This window comes from Hemicordylus capensis, chromosome 6 (assembly GCF_027244095.1).
Source record: "Hemicordylus capensis ecotype Gifberg chromosome 6, rHemCap1.1.pri, whole genome shotgun sequence".
NCBI classification, from domain to species: Eukaryota; Metazoa; Chordata; class Lepidosauria; order Squamata; family Cordylidae; genus Hemicordylus; species Hemicordylus capensis.
In genome coordinates this window covers 55,700,929-55,718,801 of record NC_069662.1, presented here as the reverse complement: position 1 = coordinate 55,718,801, position 17,873 = coordinate 55,700,929, and the positions used below count along the sequence as shown (strand labels likewise).

Below are 17,873 nucleotides of genomic sequence, written 5' to 3'. Positions count from 1 at the left end.
TTTTTCTGAATATCCAGATCAGGTGGAAATAAGATTAATCTTGCAGGCCCGCAAGGTTATCAAACCTACTATCCTGCATGTTTCATCTCTAAATATTGGGAAACACCAGAAAAAAAATTCCTATGAGCAGTTTAAAAAAAAAAAAAATCTTGGAGGCATTAAGGTTCTGACTAATTTGGATAAGATTGAGCTATAAGTCTAGGGTAGCCTGACTTGAACAAGTTGTTACTGGACTAGATAATCATTGCATCTCTTCTGTGATTCACGGGGTGGGGGGAGAATGTTGGAGTGGTTTCTACTTTAGATATTGAGGGGCTTACCAGAAGTCAGAGCAGATATTTCAGTGTGGAGGGGCTGATCTATAAAGCTTTAGATCTGGTCCCCTAGTTGCTCAAAACAAACCATGCAGAAGCACTTAAGTCATTCAAACACTTTGCAAAATTTATTAGAATGCTTGTCATCATATAAAAATACTTTAATTTTCACAAGTGAGGTCTGTCCAAGCTAGAGTCCTTCACCACCAACCAGCAGCAGATCCAGAAAGCAGTGCCTATTAAGAACAGGAGACCCACATTCTTTTTTGTGTGGTTGGTGAACAACAGAAAGCAGACATTGCATTGGAGGGTTGGCTTCGGCTCATGTTACTGTATCTTTGGAAACTGAGGGGCTCTGAAGTGCTCAAAAAGCCACTTGTGATTCTTAAACAGAATCTAAGCTTAGCCAGACTCTTGCATCTGTAGTACTGAAAGCAGGCAATGCTTGTGAGTAGGTCAAGCACTTACAAAAGCTGGAGGAGGACAAAAAGGATTGGGAGGTTGTGGCTTCAGTGGTATGGCTTATTGCCTCTCTGCAAGGGTTGCAGAAGAATTATGCAAAGCAAGCCAATTTATTGCATAACTTATTCAGGGCCCAGAACCTAGCCCAAAGCATATGCTACATAAAGCTGTCTTGGCATTGAATCCGAGTGTCTGTGTGCAAAGCAGAGTTGGCAGCTCTTAGCCAGTGCCACTTAAGCTGAGCCAAATGTGTAATGTCTCAGTGTCTTGCACTGAGAATTCAGAAGCTCAGCTACTGATTTAAGGTGAAGGGAAGCCTGGAAGGCGCTCAAGTCCCAGTGCTTCTGTGCTCTTGGGAAAGGAGTCAGACTCATTGTGGAACCCTAGGACTGGTGTACTGTAGGTTAGTTTCAGACAAGCTAGGTCAACATACAAAAAGGAACAGAGCCAAGGCTCAGAGGGGGGATATTGCAGTGACGGATCCTCTTCAACAGATAGCTAATCACTTTCCTGCTCACTGAAAGAGCTTGGCAGTGCAGGCTGAGAGGAGGGTTGTAGAGGTAAATGTAATCAGTAGCCCCAAGAAAAGCTTGAAGAGGAAGTAGTGGCAGGAACAAGGCCCCTTCACCACATTGCTCCAAGCTGTAATATGCCTCTCCTAGGCTGCTCAGTTGTGAGCAATGGTTAGTAGAGTTGGCTCTTCAGCTGTTGCAAGACGCCGATGACAATGTCCTGGAGGGTCTGTGGAAAAAGAGCTAAGTGAACACTCCGTGGATTGGTCCAGGCTAAGGATATGCTCTAAGATGGGGTGGGAAACATGTGGCTCTCCAGATGTTGCTAGACTACAGCTCCCATCATCCCCCACAGTAATAAATAGTGGCTGGGGTTGATGGGAGTTGTAGTTCAGCCATATTTGGAGAGCCACACATTGCTTACCCCTGCTCTAGGAGGAGTGAGAAGGCAGAGAAAGAGAGCCTTGCTTGGATTAAACCAAAAAGTGTAAGATTTCAGACTCCTGACCTGTGGCATCAGCCTCTTAAAAGGGGGAACACATATACATATAATATAGTAGGGGGGAGGAGGTTGGCACTAAGAATGTGTTTATCCATGATGTGCTAAATATACTTATCACAAACTGGCATGGCAGTATCCTGGAAATCACATTTCCTCCTTCATGCCAAGAAGTTGAATATTAAACACTCATAACTTTAGATAGCTACCCTGTTCATACAATCTTTGTTGAATGTAGACTTTCTGGTCACAGAATTAGGAAGAAAATGCTTGTCATTAATATTCCGCTCTCCTTGCAAGGAGTTCAAACCATGCAGTTCCAACTGTGCGAAGAGATTATGGGTGACTGAACAGAGGTGTGATGTGTGACAACACAAAGGAGATAAGGCCCCTCATCCTGTATAGTCACTAACTACCTAGGTTAGTGAACAGCATTGAATTCAGAAAGGCCAGTAAGATACCTTTGCTAAATTTGTCTGCTAGCAACATCCTCCCAAGTTGTGGAATTACCTGTGGTTTGCAGTGCTCCTCTATCCAGCTGAAGACACATGCAGAAAGCTCCTGAAAGCTTGTCACTGAGATGGAGGCATTGAAGGACTGAAACAGGGAATCCATGATGCCTTGGAAAACGTTGAACTTCACTTGGTCAGAGACCTGGTTCTTGCCCTCGTTTGGGTTGTCCTGGTGTGCTTTGACAATCTGTTCATAGTTTCTGAAATGTATAAAGGTGCCTTGAGGGCTTGGGAAAAAGAACACAGCCTAATTCTTGGGTCTGGAAAAGGACAGGGAAGATGTGTTGTAACCTGGAATGTTTTATAGGATTGATGTTGCAGAGAGAGAGGCTAACCCTCTTAAAGATGGGATGGGGTATACTGTATGTAATTAAGGGAAACAAGTTCCCTCCCTTAAAAGAATTTTGGGATAGCTCATATTGAAGCAAGCTCTCTCTGCCTGCCTGCATGTATGCACACACAGTCTTACACTTTCATGATTTTCAAGGCCATCACATCTTTCCGAAGCGTGGAGACCTCTTCTTCCTGCTTCTTCTTTTCCTTGTGCAAGAACTGAATGTAGTCAATGGCTGGAAACAAAAAGGCCAAGAGTTAGAGAAAGAATCTTTGAAAATCCACGAGGCAGTACCTATTCCACCAGATTGTTAATCCTCAACCAGGTTGCACTGAAGCTGCTTTGCTCTCTCTCTAGGAGGGAGACAAGGGAGCCGGACCCCCTCAAGACATTAACATAACAGTAAAATACACTTAAGAGAGAATGTTTTAATCCAAATAGAGTAAGATAGAGATGAGCTTCCAGACATCACTGGAAGTTTTTTAGCAGCAAATAAGATGTAGCAGTCCTGCTGAATCACATCAAAGGTTCAGCATTTGGCTTTCCAGTGGCCAACCAGATACCTCCAATAAGCCCACAAGCAGGACATGAGGGCAAAAAGCCCTCTCCCACTTCCCAACAAATGCTATTCAGAAATACTGCCTCTGAAACTGGGAGGTAGCATGTAGCCATCATGCCTATTAACCACTGATAGGTCTGCCCTATCTGGATTTGTCTAATCCCTTTATAAAGCCATCTAGGCTAGTGGCCATCACCACATCTTGTGGCAGTGAATTCCACCAGAAGAAGATTAAAGTAACACGAAGACAGGATGTCAACAGAGGGGACATCAGAACCCAGAGGAAAGCAGGTGATGTCCCTGCCCCTCCCATCCCAACTCACTTTTCTGCAGCACAATTGCCTTGCTTAGCTTCTGAGAGCCTATTGAGAAATCTTGTTGCTGGCATGTGGGTACGATTGCCTGTAAATCATCATAGCCTTTCTGTGGAAGAGAAAGAGCAGCATTACAACGCTCAAAACAAACCTACCCTGCAGAACAAAGTGATGGAATGAAAATGAAAAAAATCCAGGCACCCTGTGCTCCCTTTCCCTTCACTGTGGGAGCAATGTAAGATCTTTGGGAGCAGAGCAAGCATGCTGGATATGGCATGTGGAACAGAAGGAGCCAAGCACAGGCTCCCAGCTTATCCTAAATTCTCACTTTGATGGCATCCCTCCGCTTCTGTTCAGCCTGGGTGTGGGCGCGGCGGCGGCGGTCCTTGTAGGTTTCTTTATAGGCCTCCTGCTGGTAGTCAGAATCTTCATCATCTGTGGCAGGAGAACAGTCCTTGTCAGCTAAGGGGACAAGGCAGAGGGAAGGGGCCTGAGGGAAGTCTTTGCAGGGGCTCTCAACAGCTCCCCACCCACAAGATTTCCCTAACCAAAAGGCTCAAGTTCCTGAGAGAAGAGCATGAAGATCCATCACTTGAAAGCTGACAGCACCAGTCAGATTTATTTCCCAAGATAAATGGGAATACACCTTCTTCATGGGCCCTCTCTTTCCCAGTGTTGCCACACAGCCTTGGGCTACTAGGAATCAGTGGTGGGAAGTTATTAGAGCCCCCAGATCTACTGGTACCTTTCAAATTCAGACTAGCTGAGTCTCACTTTAGCCATGTAAAGCCAGGAGAATGACTTCCAAGAGTCACTAGCAAAAGAACCACCAGCTGCAGGCAAGTAGTTGTACCCAACATTTCCTCAAGGAGTCTTCCAGCATCTCCTCCTCCTATCCTAGAACACTTGATACAGTGTCCTCTCTCACCACAGCTTCCCAGAAATGAATGTAAGGGCACAAGACAGAGGCTCTGTCCACCACATAGCTGAATGAAAGGAATAACCATTCCACTGAAGGGGGAGCCAATGGGCCATACCTGTATTTGGTACAGAAGAGGCACTGGTAGAACCGATGCTGTTGGCTCTTGAAGCAATGCTCCCTTTTCTCCTGCTTTCCACAAACAATGCTAGAAGGTAAAGAATACCAAAGTCCATCTGAAAGTGCATTTTCAAAGTAATTAAAGTTAGTTACCCCTTAACACCCTTTAAAGTAAAGGTAAAGTGTGCTGTCGAGTTGGGGTTGACTCCTGGCGCCCACAGAGCCCTGTGGTTGTCTTTGGTAGAATACAGAAGGGGTTTACCATTGCCTTCTCCTGCACAGTATGAGATGATGCCTTTCAGCATCTTCCTATATCACTGCTGCCTGATATAGGTGTTTCCCATAGTCTGGGGAACAAACCAGCGGGGATTCGAACTGGCAACCTCTAGCTTGCTAGTCAAGACATTTCCCCACTGTGCCATTAGATGACACCCTTTAGGTACCTTTAATACTGGTAGTCAATATGATTAAAGGGGTAGAAGAACAACTTTCTCCACTCTTTCAAAGCATGCTTATACATGAAGCAGGATTCTAATCATATATGAAGCAGGGATTTTAGTCAGTATTATGGACTGCAGTCATGAACTTGTATTTACTACATTAATTACTGCAGAACACAAAGTTATGATCAGTTGTGAATAGGGCACAAGTTGTATGCACAGCAACGAATGGCACAAAGGACCCACAAATCTGGTCACTGTGGCAAACCACCACCATCCCAATTCCAGTTGTCCCTTCTCTGACTTTACACTGATTTCAGAAGTACTCTCAGAGTTTACTACAAACTGTAGTAAATCTCAAAGACGAGACGCTGCCTTTTTTCTAAGCCTAGTATATGGAGGAGAGATGGAGTCACACTTGATTTGCACAGTGTCTTGGATTCATTTTGAATGCCTCTGGAGCTCCATATGAAGTCAAACAATATCTTTGGGCATGCCAGAGGACTCTGGAGAGGGTCAGAGTTAACGGTGACCACAAATAATGGCTAGCTATTAAAGGCAGGAAAAATGTGTGGATACATAGCATAAATTCACCATGGAAGGAACTGCTAAAATGCAAGTATTGGGGGGGGGGGGGTACTAGGAATTTTTAGCAAGAGGGAAGGCAGACCAGAGAGTCATGAGAAAGGCTAACAGACACTTACCAGGATCCAGCCCGTTGTCACTAAATGTTGAGTCAACAACCTGGTTTGAGCCACAAAAGAGAGAGAAAATTAGACAACTTTCCCTTTTACTGGATTTAGATACAAGCTGATGGCTCACATGACCAGTGGATGGTCCTGAATAAGCTTTCTCAAGCATTTCTAGAACAGGACTGCAATACTTCTATGCACAAAGAGGTGAATTCAGCAATTACTGTAATCTCAGAGGGGATATAACCATGAGTAAGGAAAACAGCAACCCACTGATTCCTATTAAAACAAAGCAGTTTGTCCTCAGCAGCTGGCCAATGGAATATTTTTGAGAGCAAGACTGTGGTAGATACAACTTTTGCACTACAATGAACACCCCTTATATCCCCCCCCCCCTTTTAAAAAATCATCTGCAGAGACATCCCAGTGACAATGAGAGGAGAACAGTGTGCAGAAGGGCATCACTCTAATTCACATACAATTTGCTGCACTAAGGCAATGGACTGTTGTGACACTGGAAATTCTAAAACTCAACCTCTGGGTGTGAGGCAAATACTCCTCCCCACTACCTCCAGAAAAAAGTCAAAAGTATGTTACTTTAAGAACCTATCCCAACATTAAGAACCTATTTCTTTAAGAACCTATCCCAACATCCCCCATTAAAAGCATCTCAGTAGGAGGGCTTGGAAAGGCATCTGCCAGAGACCTTGCAGAGCTTCTACCATAGTACTGGAATGGACAGACCAGTCGTCTCAGGCAGCTTCACATGTTCACAGCCTCTGCCTGCAGCATGGCTGCTGAGCAATAGTAGTGTGCATGGTTCGGTTCGGGCACAATTGAAAAGCCCTCCGGACCGGTTTGGAAGTCTGGCGGTCCGGAGGTTCGGAAGGGCAGGGGAGTCTCTCTTTAAGGGGGGGTAGTACTCCCCCCCTCCGCTCTTCCCCCTCCGGCGCTGGTGCATTTAAAACTCTTCTTGGGGCGGCAGAGTTCCTCCCTGCCGCCCCTGCCCCCATCATTGTCCTTCTAAGCCTTAAACGGAGAACAGCTAGTGGCGCGCATGCGCCCTGCCCCCGTCGTTGTCCTTCTAAGCCTTAAACGGAGAACAGCTAGTGGCGTGCATGCACCCTTTTTAAACGCACCAGCGCCGGAGGGGGAAGAACGGCGGGAGGGGGGTAAGTACTACCACCCGCCCTTAAAGAGAGACTCCCCCAATTGCTGGACCACGCTTCTGTGGTTCCGTGCACATCCCTACTGAGCAAACTAGGACTCAGTCTCTACTACAGCATGCTAGAACATTGAAGCTTTGATGAAGAATGGGGCTATTTGGAGGTGATGGGGGGAAAGGGAGCTCGACTATTCTAGCTGGCAGGAATTAAGAATATGGATACCTGAATCCCTTTTGGTGTTAGCCAAGGTGGCACCTCCTCTTACCTGAAGTCGCTGCTCCTAACCCACTTCTTTCCCAGGAACCCTAGATTTATCTTGACAGCAAGTTCTACTGCCCGCCACCCATATTACTTTCATCACTCTTTAAATCTTTCATATTTCCTTGTCTTGTCCACCATCAATTTTATTATGGCCATTGGCCAGCAGAAATAAGGATAACAAATATGTCCAATACAACGATCAATAAACAATGCTAAAACACAATAAAACAGAATACAATCACTCATAATAAATTACTTAAAAACAATAAACAGCTCTCGCAATTAAACGCTTAATAGGGACCTTAACCTAATGGCAATGTAGAAAAATTTAGCTACAATTTTTGTAATCTCGGAGCTTGAATCCGCGAGACAGTAATATGTATAAAAGAGCTCACACCTTCCAGGAAATTTGAGTAACAGAGGGGAAATAAATTCTTCTCTAGCATCCCGATACAAAGAGCAATATAACAAAACACGGGTGACAGTTTCCAGGTGGCCAGCACCACAAGGGCAAAAAACCGTAACAGGATGATCTTTAGCAAACCTCCGTTCCAAAAGAGAAGAGGGCAACACGTTAAACTGGGCCCGAGCAAATGAAACCCGAAATTTAGAAAAATGCAGCATTGTTAAGTAATTAGCAAGTAATTACTAATAAATAAATAAATAAATAAATAAATAAATAGGCACCTCTATCTTCCCAAGGTGGCAAAATCCCAAAATGTAAAGGGGAGCAAGTCCTATTGGCTGAAGACATAAGTTCCTGCCGTTTGATATCATGCAACCAGAGAAATAGTATTTCCTTCACCTTATTATGTTCCCAAGTGAGGAGTTCTGAAGAAGAAAAGCCCAGTTGCATAATTTTATTATTTACATATGTTAGCCAAGGGTTGGGATAAGAATCCACCCATAAATATTGGGAAAAAGAAAATTCCTGAATCTCTGAAAAAAGTTTACTCCATCTAGCAAAAGTAAGCTCCCAGGCTTTACAGACTATGGAGAAAGACCCAGATTTCAAGCACAGAGCAGAATAAGGCACGAACCTAGGCACTGCAAAGATTGCTCTTAGAAAAATAGACTGTAATATATCCAGTTCAGCTGTTACTCCCTGGATCCATAGCGGGACTCCAAAAAGTAGTTGGGCCACAATCTTAGCACGAAATACCTGGAGTGCCATGGGAACAAACTGGCCCCCTTTAGAGTAATAAAATTGCAAAAAGTCACTGAGAGTATTGCAGGCTTTATGAATTGAAGACAGCCTGTGGGTTTTCCAATTTAGATTATATTGAAATAATATGCCTAAATATTTATAGTTGTAAACCTGCTCAATGTGGTTCTGATTTATTACCCATTTATATAATTTCCTGGATTTAGAGAAAACCAGGACCTTTGTTTTTTTGTAGTTAACTGTTAGTTTATCATTACAGTAGCCGGCAAAAGCACGCAACAGTCTTTGCAGACCTAATCTGGACTGAGATAGCACAGCTGCGTCATTGGCATAAAGTAATACGGGCACTCGTTTGTTATCCAGCTTCAGAGCATGGGAATCCACACTCTCCAGAAATGGAGCCAGATCATTAATAAAGAGATTAAACAGTGTCGGGGCCAAGACGCAGACCTGACTGACCCCTCGAGTAGAGGGGATAGAATCAGTTAGGGCCCCATTGATAGCCTATCTATCCCGTAATGAGGAGTTGGAGTAAAGCTGCATCATAAAAAATAGCAATCTCTTATCTATTGTTGTTTTTCCAAGTTTGGACCATAATAAATATCTGGAGATAGAATCAAACGCAGATTTTAGGTCGATAAAGGCAACAAAAAAATTGCATTTGGGGCCGCTAGAGTATTTCTTTGCTAGATGGTGCAGGATCATACAGTGATCGAGAGTAGAGCGGCCTGCTCTAGAGCCCGCGTGTTGAATCCCGAGAACTTGATTTTCTGAAATCCATGCCTCAAGCTTATCCAAAAGATATAGAGCATATAGTTTGCCAACCACTGACAACAAACTAATGGGTCGATAATTAGATGGATCTGAATGGGAACCATTTTTGAATATGGGAACAACTATTGCTGTTTTCCATTGCTCTGGTACAACACCTGAACTATTAATAGATGTAAATAAATTAGCTAGAACTAAAGCCCACCATTCTATGTTGGCTTTTAATAGTTCAGGAAGAAGAAGATCAGGACCAGGAGCTTTTCCAATTTTAAGGCGACCTATTAAATCCGTTATTTCTGCAGGAGTAACAGGAGGCCAATGGGGCAACTCCCCAATCAGAGGAGGAACAAAGATCTGGCTAGGCTGGGCATCATTATAGACCGCAAAAAAGTGGGATTCCTTGTCTTGTCCATCTAACATAGAATGCAAACTCTCCATCGCTGTTCTGCTCAGCACCTAGTTGTCTGTGCTAATACATATTTACCAGAAGTAGGCACAGCAACAGTCTCAGCTACAAAGCTAGAATTCTGCATCCCTTTCTTTTAAAATGCAGCTGGGCTACATCCATTATAATACCTTTGTTGTATGTAGTTTTAGGGGGGGTAGAAATAATCCACACTAATACAGACGATCAAATAGGGGCACTTTTCTTTCCCAGCTGGCCTCGTGTGTATTTAACAGGTCTATGGCAAGTAAAAATTCAACAGAGGCACCTTTTACGACCGCTGTATTCCCATGCCAGAAGAGGGTGCATCTGTCAAATATGATCCTCATGCAGCTATCAAAAGGTATAGTTTTTGCCAGCAAAACAAAGATACCAGCTACAAGAGCAACAGTTATCGCTCAAGAACCTCTTTAGTAACGTTAAGCCAATTAGGATGATCGTTTATTAGTTTGATTAAACCACGTATGCAACTAAAACCAGATTTGATTGCAAACCGCTTTTCGGGTTGTTGGGAGCGCAGTTCTGTGGAAAGGGACTCAAGGAGATCGATGTATTTGTAAGGAGCGGCTCCAGGGAAGATTAAAGGCCTCCCACCCCCCACCCCCACTGGTCTAGGTGTCAATTCCACAAACGGCTACCTAGCTCTATTCAGCCGGGGGAGAAAAGCGTATGTTTCCATGCTCAGAGGCGCTCTCGCCAACATTTCTCATGTTCGGGGTCCAACAGGCTAGCGAAAGCCATCCCACACCTGCGCGAATTCACCGCGGGGAAGTCTAAGCCTTGATTCCGACCCGCGCCTGTCTCGCGCCCCGCCCGCGGCCACACTCACTTTTCCTCCCCAGGGGTCCTCCGGAGAGACGCTCTGCGGCTCCGCCATCTTTCCCCCAGTCTCACGTGTCATCCTGGATCGGCCAATCAGGGCTATGGGAGGATACTTCCGGGAAGAACCAACTCCTCTAGGTTTGCAATGCATGCATGTGACTCTAGAAAATGTAGTCTTTCCCATCAGGTTGGCTATGGATGGATCCCCTCCTTCTTCCTGGAGGATTTCGCTCTGCTAGTAGCCACTGGGTGACAACTGTGGGCATTCTAAGTACGGGGAGAGTAGCTCTTCTTGCTGGAGGACGGTGTGGCTTGGACTCTTAATCCTCTCCAGTTGTGGCGAAATCGGCCTTACACAAATGGGCACGACTAGTTCTAATTTAGTAAGATTTCGCCCGCCCTTCCTCTCGAGGGCTTAAGAGCCTCATGAACTTCAAGAAGTGCTTGCTACCTCTATGGTAAAAACGTTATATACTTTGCCACATAGACGCAGAAAACATAGATTGATAGCTTCATGTTCTGAGACTTGCTGATGGCCACTGCTTCTTTCCTTCGTTGCTTTCCGAAGCGCACCCGACCTGGCAGCTGCCCACTCCTGCAATCCAGAATCTATTGTTGCTGTGACTGGACAGTAGAACGTCTCCCACCCACATCCCCAAATAAAACGAAGAAGGATTCCTGAGCAATGCTAAAATTCTGCATTTCTCTATTTGCTATGAGCTCTTGTCACTTTTGCCTTGCGAGAGACGGGGGGGGGGAGGGGAAGGCAGCAAAAGTAACTCGTCTCTAAAGAATGAAATTATCACCCTCCTTCTAACTTTTGTTAGGGTCTGTTGCTCTGTCGGCTCTTGACCCACATGAGTCCAAGCTGATGTGAAAACCGGAAGTGTGAACTGTATTTTCCTTTCTCTAGAATCCGGTGTCGAAGAACCCGGAAGTGCGGGCTCCCGGAAATACTTGGGTTTAGGTTCGTGATTGAAGGTAGCGGAGAGGCCTGCCTGCCTGGGGTCGCCATGGCGGATCCCGCCGAGGAGCTTGCCAAGCTCGAGTACCTCTCGCTGGTCTCCAAAGTCTGCACTGAGCTCGACAACCACCTGGGGATCAACGACAAAGACCTCGGTGGGTCCCTTGCGGCGGGGCGCCTCCATTGTGTGTCTTCGCGGGAGACTTGGAAGGGCCCCGGCGAGAGGCTGGACGTGCAGCGCCGGGCGCCTCGGGGGACCCCTCAAACTGAGGACTGGGTTGTTGGGCTTTAACTTGTTTCCTCGGTCCTGGCGAGGAGCTGATGGTGGGGACCTTTCCCTGGTCCCTCTTACTGACCCTGCCGTCTCTCTCCTTGGGCTCTGCTTACTTTGCTCTGTCCAGAGAGGTTGCCTGGCGAAACAGCTAAACTTCTGCATTCCCACCCGATGAACTGTTTTGATCCATTTTAGTTGTGGGCTCATGGTGATGGGATGGTGAAACGGTGGCCCGCATACCCCAAGTGCTGCCGCATCCTTCAAAATTATTAGATGTTGTGGACAGCATTCCCTCTAACAGGGAATCTCAGATGTTGTTGACTAAAATTCCCAGCATCCTCAGCTATGATGGCCTTTGGCTGGGAACTTAGGAAGCTGCCATATACTGAGTCAGACCATTGGTTTATCTAGCTCAGTACTGTCTTCACAGACTGGCAGTGGGTGGCTTCTCCAAGGTTGCAGGCAGGAATTATTATTATTATTACATTTATATCCCGCTCTTCCTCCAAGGAGCCCAGAGCGGTGTACTACATACTTAAGTTTCTCTTTCATAACAACCCTGTGAAGTAGGCTAGGCTGAGAGAGAAGTGACTGGCCCAGAGTCACCCAGCTAGTATCATGGCTGAATGGGGATTTGAACTCGGGTCTCCCCAGTCCTAGTCCGGCACTCTAACCACTACACCACGCTGGTTCTCTCTTAGCCCTGTTTTGGAGAAGCCAGAGAGGGAACTTGGAATCTTCTGCTCTTCCCAGAGCGGCTCCATCCCCTGAGGGGAGTATCTTACAGTGCTCACACATCAAGTCTCCCATTCAGATGCAACCAGGGTGGGCCCTGCCTAGCTAAGGGGACAAGTCATGCTTGCTACCACAAAACCAGCTCTCCTCTCCATTATTATGGAGTTGAATTATGGGAGTTGTAGTCAGCAACATCTGGGAATCTCTGCAAGAGGGAACACTGGTTGTGGACTCACCCCTCTTGAATGTAAATTGTTGACAGGGTCAAGTGTGTTGGTCTTCAATTTTAGAAGAGGTCTGAGCTGTATTCAGATATTCCGGGGTGTGTGTATGGGTGTTTGTACATATGCACATGTTCTTGTATGAATGACTGTACATGTGTTCACTTTAAACATGAACCTGAGTTCAGGCCCCTCAAATGCATGATACAGATAGAAAGTGTTTTACTGTATGTGTATTAATGTGTGAATGACTATACTTGTGTACAGATCTATATATATAGCCCTTCTTTGGATGTTATAAAACCTGGGGACATTGTACTCGTATACAGTGTCCTTCAGAATGCGCTCTGAATCTTTGCAAGAGAAGGATCAGTATATGCGATCAGTACATGCAAGTACAGCATTTACAGTGGGTATAGGAAAGATCACCCCCTTTGATAGACCTTAAATTCTGGTTCCCTTACATCCTGAAATGAAAACACAAAGAAAATTCCCTTCACCAGCTGTACTTATCCAATGCAACCTATAACATCCAACTGAAAAACATCACAATTACAGTCCAGAAAAAGTGTCAGAAATAAAAAACAAGAATTACTGAGATTGAAAAAGGATCACCCCCCCCAATGTCAATATTTTGTTGAACCACCTTTTGCTTTAATAACAGCCTTGAGTCTGTTGGGATGCTTCTCTATCAACCTTGCACATCTAGACGGAGCAATATTTGCCCACTCCTCCATACAGAACTGTTCAAGTTCGGTCACATTGGATGGTAGGTGTTGGTGGACTGCTATCTTCAAATCTCTCCACAGATTTTCTATGGGATTTAGGTCTGGGCTCTGACTGGGCCACATGAGGACGTTCACTTTTTTCTCCTTCAGCCACTGTGTGGTCAATTTTGCTGTGTGCTTCAGATCGTTGTCATGTTGAAAGGTGAATCTTCTGCCCATCCTCAACTGTCTGGCAGAGGGTAGCAGGTTTTCTTCCAGAATCTGACGGTATTTTGCCCCATCCATTTTTCCTTCTACCCTAACGAGAGCCCCAGTCCCTGAGGCAGAGAAACACCCCCACAACAGGATGCTGCCACCTCCATGCTTCACTGTAGGTGTGGTGTGTTGTGGATGGTGAGCTGCGTTGGATTTACGCCAGGTGTACTGTTTGATGTTGAGGCCAAATAGTTCAATCTTGGTCTCATCTGACCATAAGACCTTTTTCCATTTGGCATCAGAATCTTCAAGGTGCCTTCTGGCAAAGCTCAAACGAGCTTTAATGTGGCCTTTCTTGAGAAGTGCCTTTCTCCTTGCGACCCTCCCGAACAAGCCACATCTGTGGAGCGCTCGTGAAATTGTTGTCACATGCACAGAACAACCACTCTTTGCCATGAAGTCCTTTAACTCCTTCAGAGTGGCCATTGGCCTCTTGGTAACCTCTCTTACCAGTTTCCTCCTTGCTCTTCCATCCAGTTTGGAGGGCCGACCGGATCCAGGGAGGATAGCAGTCCACCAACACCTACCATCCAATGTGACCGAACTTGAACAGTTCTGTATGGAGGAGTGGGCAAATATTGCTCCGTCTAGATGTGCAAGGTTGATAGAGAAGTATCCCAACAGACTTAAGGCTGTTATTAAAGCAAAAGGTAGTTCAACAAAATATTGACATGGGGGGTTGATCCTTTTTCAATCTCAGTAATTCTTGTTTTTTATTTCTGACACTTTTTCTGGACTGTAATTGTGATGTTTTTCAGTTGGATGTTATAGGTTGCATTGGATAAGTACAGCTGGTGAAGGGAATTTTCTTTGTGTTTTCATTTCAGGGTGTAAGGGAACCAGAATCTAAGGTCTATCAAAAGAGGTGATTCTTTCCTATACCCACTGTACCTCTGCAGACAAATTGTGTAATCATGGACAGTGGAGAGTGCACTCTTGAGAATGCTGTTTGTGAATATGGCACCCCAGTTAGTATAATGTCTTAAAAGGGCTTGTGTGTACCCTGTACACAGGTTGTACATCTGTTCAACACAACATGTGAATAGGACTCTAGAGAACATATGAAGCAGCCTTCTGCTGAGGCAGACCAGTGGCCAAGCTAGTCCAGCTGCAGTCGCTCTCCAAGATCTTAAGTAAATAGAAGTATTCCCATCCTGATACTCAAGATCTCTTAACTCGAGATGCTAGGGATTGAATCTGGAACCTCATGTATGCAAAAGATGAACTATTATTCCTATTCTGGTGTTTCAGTTGTGACCCATGGGCATAAGGGTGAGAGTGTTTACTTTTTCTGGAAAAGCTGGTATGTACTAATAAAATCACCCGCATTTGGAATAACTATTGCTCCAGTTATATACTTGCATCATACTGAAAGGGCTGGAAAAATCTATCCTTTATTCATCCTGATAGTCAGTACAACATGGGCAGTTAAAAGAGTTCACAGTATAATGATTGATTGATTGATTGATTGATTAAGTGCCATCAAATCAGTGCCAACTCTTAGTGACCACTTAGATAGATTCTCTCCAGGATGATCTGTCTTCAACTTGGCCTTTAAGGTCTCTCAGTGGTGCATTCATTGCTGTCGTAATCGAGTCCATCCACCTTGCTGGTGGTCGTCCTCGACTTCTCTTTCTTTCAACTTTCCCTGGCATTATGGACTTTTCAAGGGAGCTTGATCTTCACATAATGTGTGCAAAGTATGATAGTTTGAGCCTGGTCATTTGTGCCTTGAGTGAAAATTCTGGATTGATTTGTTCTGTGATCCATTTGTTTGTTTTCCTGGCTGTCCATGGTATCCTCTAAGTCTTCTCCAGCACCAAAGTTCAAAAGCGTCAATGCTTTTTCTATCTTGCGTCTTCAAAGTCCAGCTTTCATATCCATAGAGTGTCATGGGAAAAACCATTGTCTGAACGGTTCTGATCTTTGAAGGTGTAGACACGTCACAGCATCTAAATATCCTTTCCAAGGCCTTCATTGCAACCCTACCAAGTGCTATTCTACAGCATATTTCTTGAATGCTGGATCCTTTACTGTTGATGGTCAATCCTAAAAGGCAGAAGCTATTCACCACTTCAGTGTCTTCATTGTCTATTCTGAGGCTGGTTGCTGTACCCGTTGTCATCAGTTTAGTCTTCTTTACATTTAGTCATAGTCCCATTTTTTCACTGTGATCCTGGACTGTCATTACTAGAGCTTGCAGGTCATCCGCATTCTCAGCTATCAAGAGTGGTGTCATCAGCGAATCGCAGGTTATTGATATTTCTTCCTCCAACTTTAAAACCATGCTCATCTTCTTCCAATCCAGCTTCTCTGCAAATATGTTCAGCATATAAATTGAATAAAGAACGAAAAAGTATACAGCCTTGTCTTTCTCTTTTGTCGATCTGGAACCAGTCTGTTTCACTATGTTCCGTCTGGACTGTTGGCTTCCTGTCCTGTGTATAGGTTTCTCATGGGAACAATGAGGTGTTCTGGGATGCCCATTTCCCTTAGGATATTCCACAACATGACATGATCAACACAATCAAAGGCTTTTCTGTAGACAATAAAGCACATATTGACTTCTTTCTGGTATTATCTGGCTTTCTCAGTTATCCAGCATGCATCAGCAATTATGTCTCTTGTTCCTTGGATTTTTCTGAAACCAACTTGGACATCTGGCATTTCCCTTTCCACATAGGGCTCTAATCTACTTTGGATGATCCTGAGCATTATTTTGCTAACGTGAAGTTAAGGATATTGTGTGATGGTTTGTGCAATCTGTTAAGTCTCCTTTCTTTGGTATGGGTACGTAGACTGACCTCTTCCAATCTGTTGGCCACTGTGTCGTTCTCCAAATTTGTTGGCATAGTTTTCTATTTCTGTTGCCTGCTTACTGCTCCTTGTCTTTTCTAACAGCATATGAAATTCCCTATTAAGTTCCTTTGTGAGGTCTTTGTCTTTCTTGTCTTTGGCTTCTCTCCTCTTCTTGGCAACTTCCACCATCTGTTCTGACATCCATTTTGCTTTCTTCTGTTTCTTGGTCTTTGGCAGTCTCTTTTCACATTCGTCCTTAACAACTTCTTTGATTTCATTCCACAATTCCTCTGGTTCCATATCAGTGAGGTTCAGAACTTCAGTTCCTGATGTTCTCATATCGTGGAAGCTGGATAGCTTTGTTTTTCCACTTTAGCTTAACTTGGAACTTGCACATGAGCAGTTTGTGATCGGTTCCACAATTGGTCCCCAGCCATGTCTTTACTGTTATAACTGAGCTCTTCCACTTCCTTGCACCAATAATGTAATCAATTTGATTTCTGTGAACTCCATCTGGTGATGCCCATTTGTATAGGAGCCGCTTTGGTTGATGGAAGAATGTGTTAGCGATGAAGAGATCATTGGCTTGGCAGAAGCTAATAAGTCTTTCTCCTGCTTCGTTTCTGTTTCCTAGGCCATATAGGCCAACTGTGTTTCCCTCACCTTTTCCAACTTTGGCATTCCAGTCTCCAACCACCAGCAGCACATCTTGCTTACATGTTCTGTCAATTTCAGACTGGACTTGAGCATAAAACTCATCAACTTCCTCTTCTTCTGCATCAGTTGTTTGGGCATAGACTTGAAGAACTGTCATGTGAAAAGAGCCCCTGGTGGCGCAGTGGTAAAAACTGTCATGTGAAAAGAGCCCCTGGTGGCGCAGTGGTAAAACTGCCGCCCTGTAACCAGAAGGTTACAAGTTTGATCCTGACCAGGGGCTCAAGGTTGACTCAGCCTTCCATCCTTCCGAGGCTGGTAAAATGAGTACCCAGAATGTTGGGGGCAATATGCTAAATCATTGTAAACCGCTTAGAGAGCTCCGGCTATAGAGCAGTATATAAATGTAAGTGCTATTGCTATTGCTATGTTAAAGAGTTGTCCACGAAATCTTATTGATATTAGTCGGTCACTGACCTCATTGTATCCAAGTACTGTCATTGCTATATCCTTCCCGACTATGAAAGCAACACCATTCCTTCTTTGTTTTTTGTGTCCTGAGTAGTAAAGTGTCCCATTCCAGTCCATTTTAATTCGCTGATGCCCAAGATGTCAATCTGTAGTCGATTCATTTAATCTTTCACTGTGTCAAGCTTTCCCATATTCATGCTTCTTATGTTCCATGTTCCCATTGTAATTCTGTCCTTACAGCTTCAGATTTTCTTTTCCCACATGGCAACATCAGCTACTAGATGTCCAAAAGTCTTTAATCTAACTGTGTAATAAACACCATTGGTACTCTGAGAGATCCTCAATGCTTCCTCAGTAGCATGTTGACCCCTACCTGGCCCCTGCCAGATGAGGGGCCCATCATCTGGCACTACATCGACAATCATTCCATTTTTTCTATCAATGTGTAGTTTTTTTTTTTTGGTA

The 17,873-nt window shown here is 44.6% G+C and overlaps 2 protein-coding genes across 3 annotated transcripts in view; one reads left to right on the top strand and one right to left on the bottom strand.

Annotated features, from left to right (window-relative positions):
- Nucleotides 1-420: 420 nt before the first annotated feature.
- On the bottom strand, nt 421-11,079 carry MLX (MAX dimerization protein MLX). Of its 2 annotated transcripts, none has more exons than XM_053263004.1 (8): nt 10,315-11,079; nt 5,690-5,729; nt 4,544-4,633; nt 3,835-3,968; nt 3,516-3,615; nt 2,769-2,868; nt 2,298-2,499; nt 421-1,517 (listed from the first exon to the last, which is right to left on the bottom strand). In XM_053263004.1, exons 1-8 carry the CDS (start codon nt 10,489-10,491, stop codon nt 1,461-1,463), a joined length of 900 nt encoding a protein of 299 aa, XP_053118979.1. In that variant the 5' UTR covers nt 10,492-11,079; the 3' UTR covers nt 421-1,460. The 2 variants fall into 2 exon arrangements, with proteins under 2 accessions (XP_053118979.1, XP_053118980.1); XM_053263005.1 differs by having other exon boundaries at nt 3,835-3,941; nt 10,315-11,072.
- Nucleotides 11,080-11,225: 146 nt separating this feature from the next.
- Nucleotides 11,226-17,873, top strand: part of DHX8 (DEAH-box helicase 8) — a 53,351-nt gene continuing 46,703 nt past the window's right edge. Inside the window, exon 1 of the mRNA XM_053262997.1 lies at nt 11,226-11,426. Coding sequence (XP_053118972.1) covers nt 11,321-11,426 — 106 coding nt within the window. The 5' untranslated portion in view covers nt 11,226-11,320. The remainder of the gene's footprint in view (nt 11,427-17,873) is intronic.

Bases quoted from the DNA above. Each gene is read 5' to 3' on its own strand.
- MLX (XM_053263004.1), bottom strand. From the start codon at position 10,491: ATGGGAAAGACTACATTTTCTAGAGTCACATGCATGCATTGCAAACCT. The intron at 3,969-4,543 runs GTATGGCCCATT...TTGTCCCCTTAG, and splicing joins CTCTTCTGTACCAAATACAG to CTGACAAGGACTGTTCTCCT. The intron at 2,869-3,515 runs GTGAGTTGGGAT...TTTTGTTTCCAG, and splicing joins GGCAATTGTGCTGCAGAAAA to CCATTGACTACATTCAGTTC.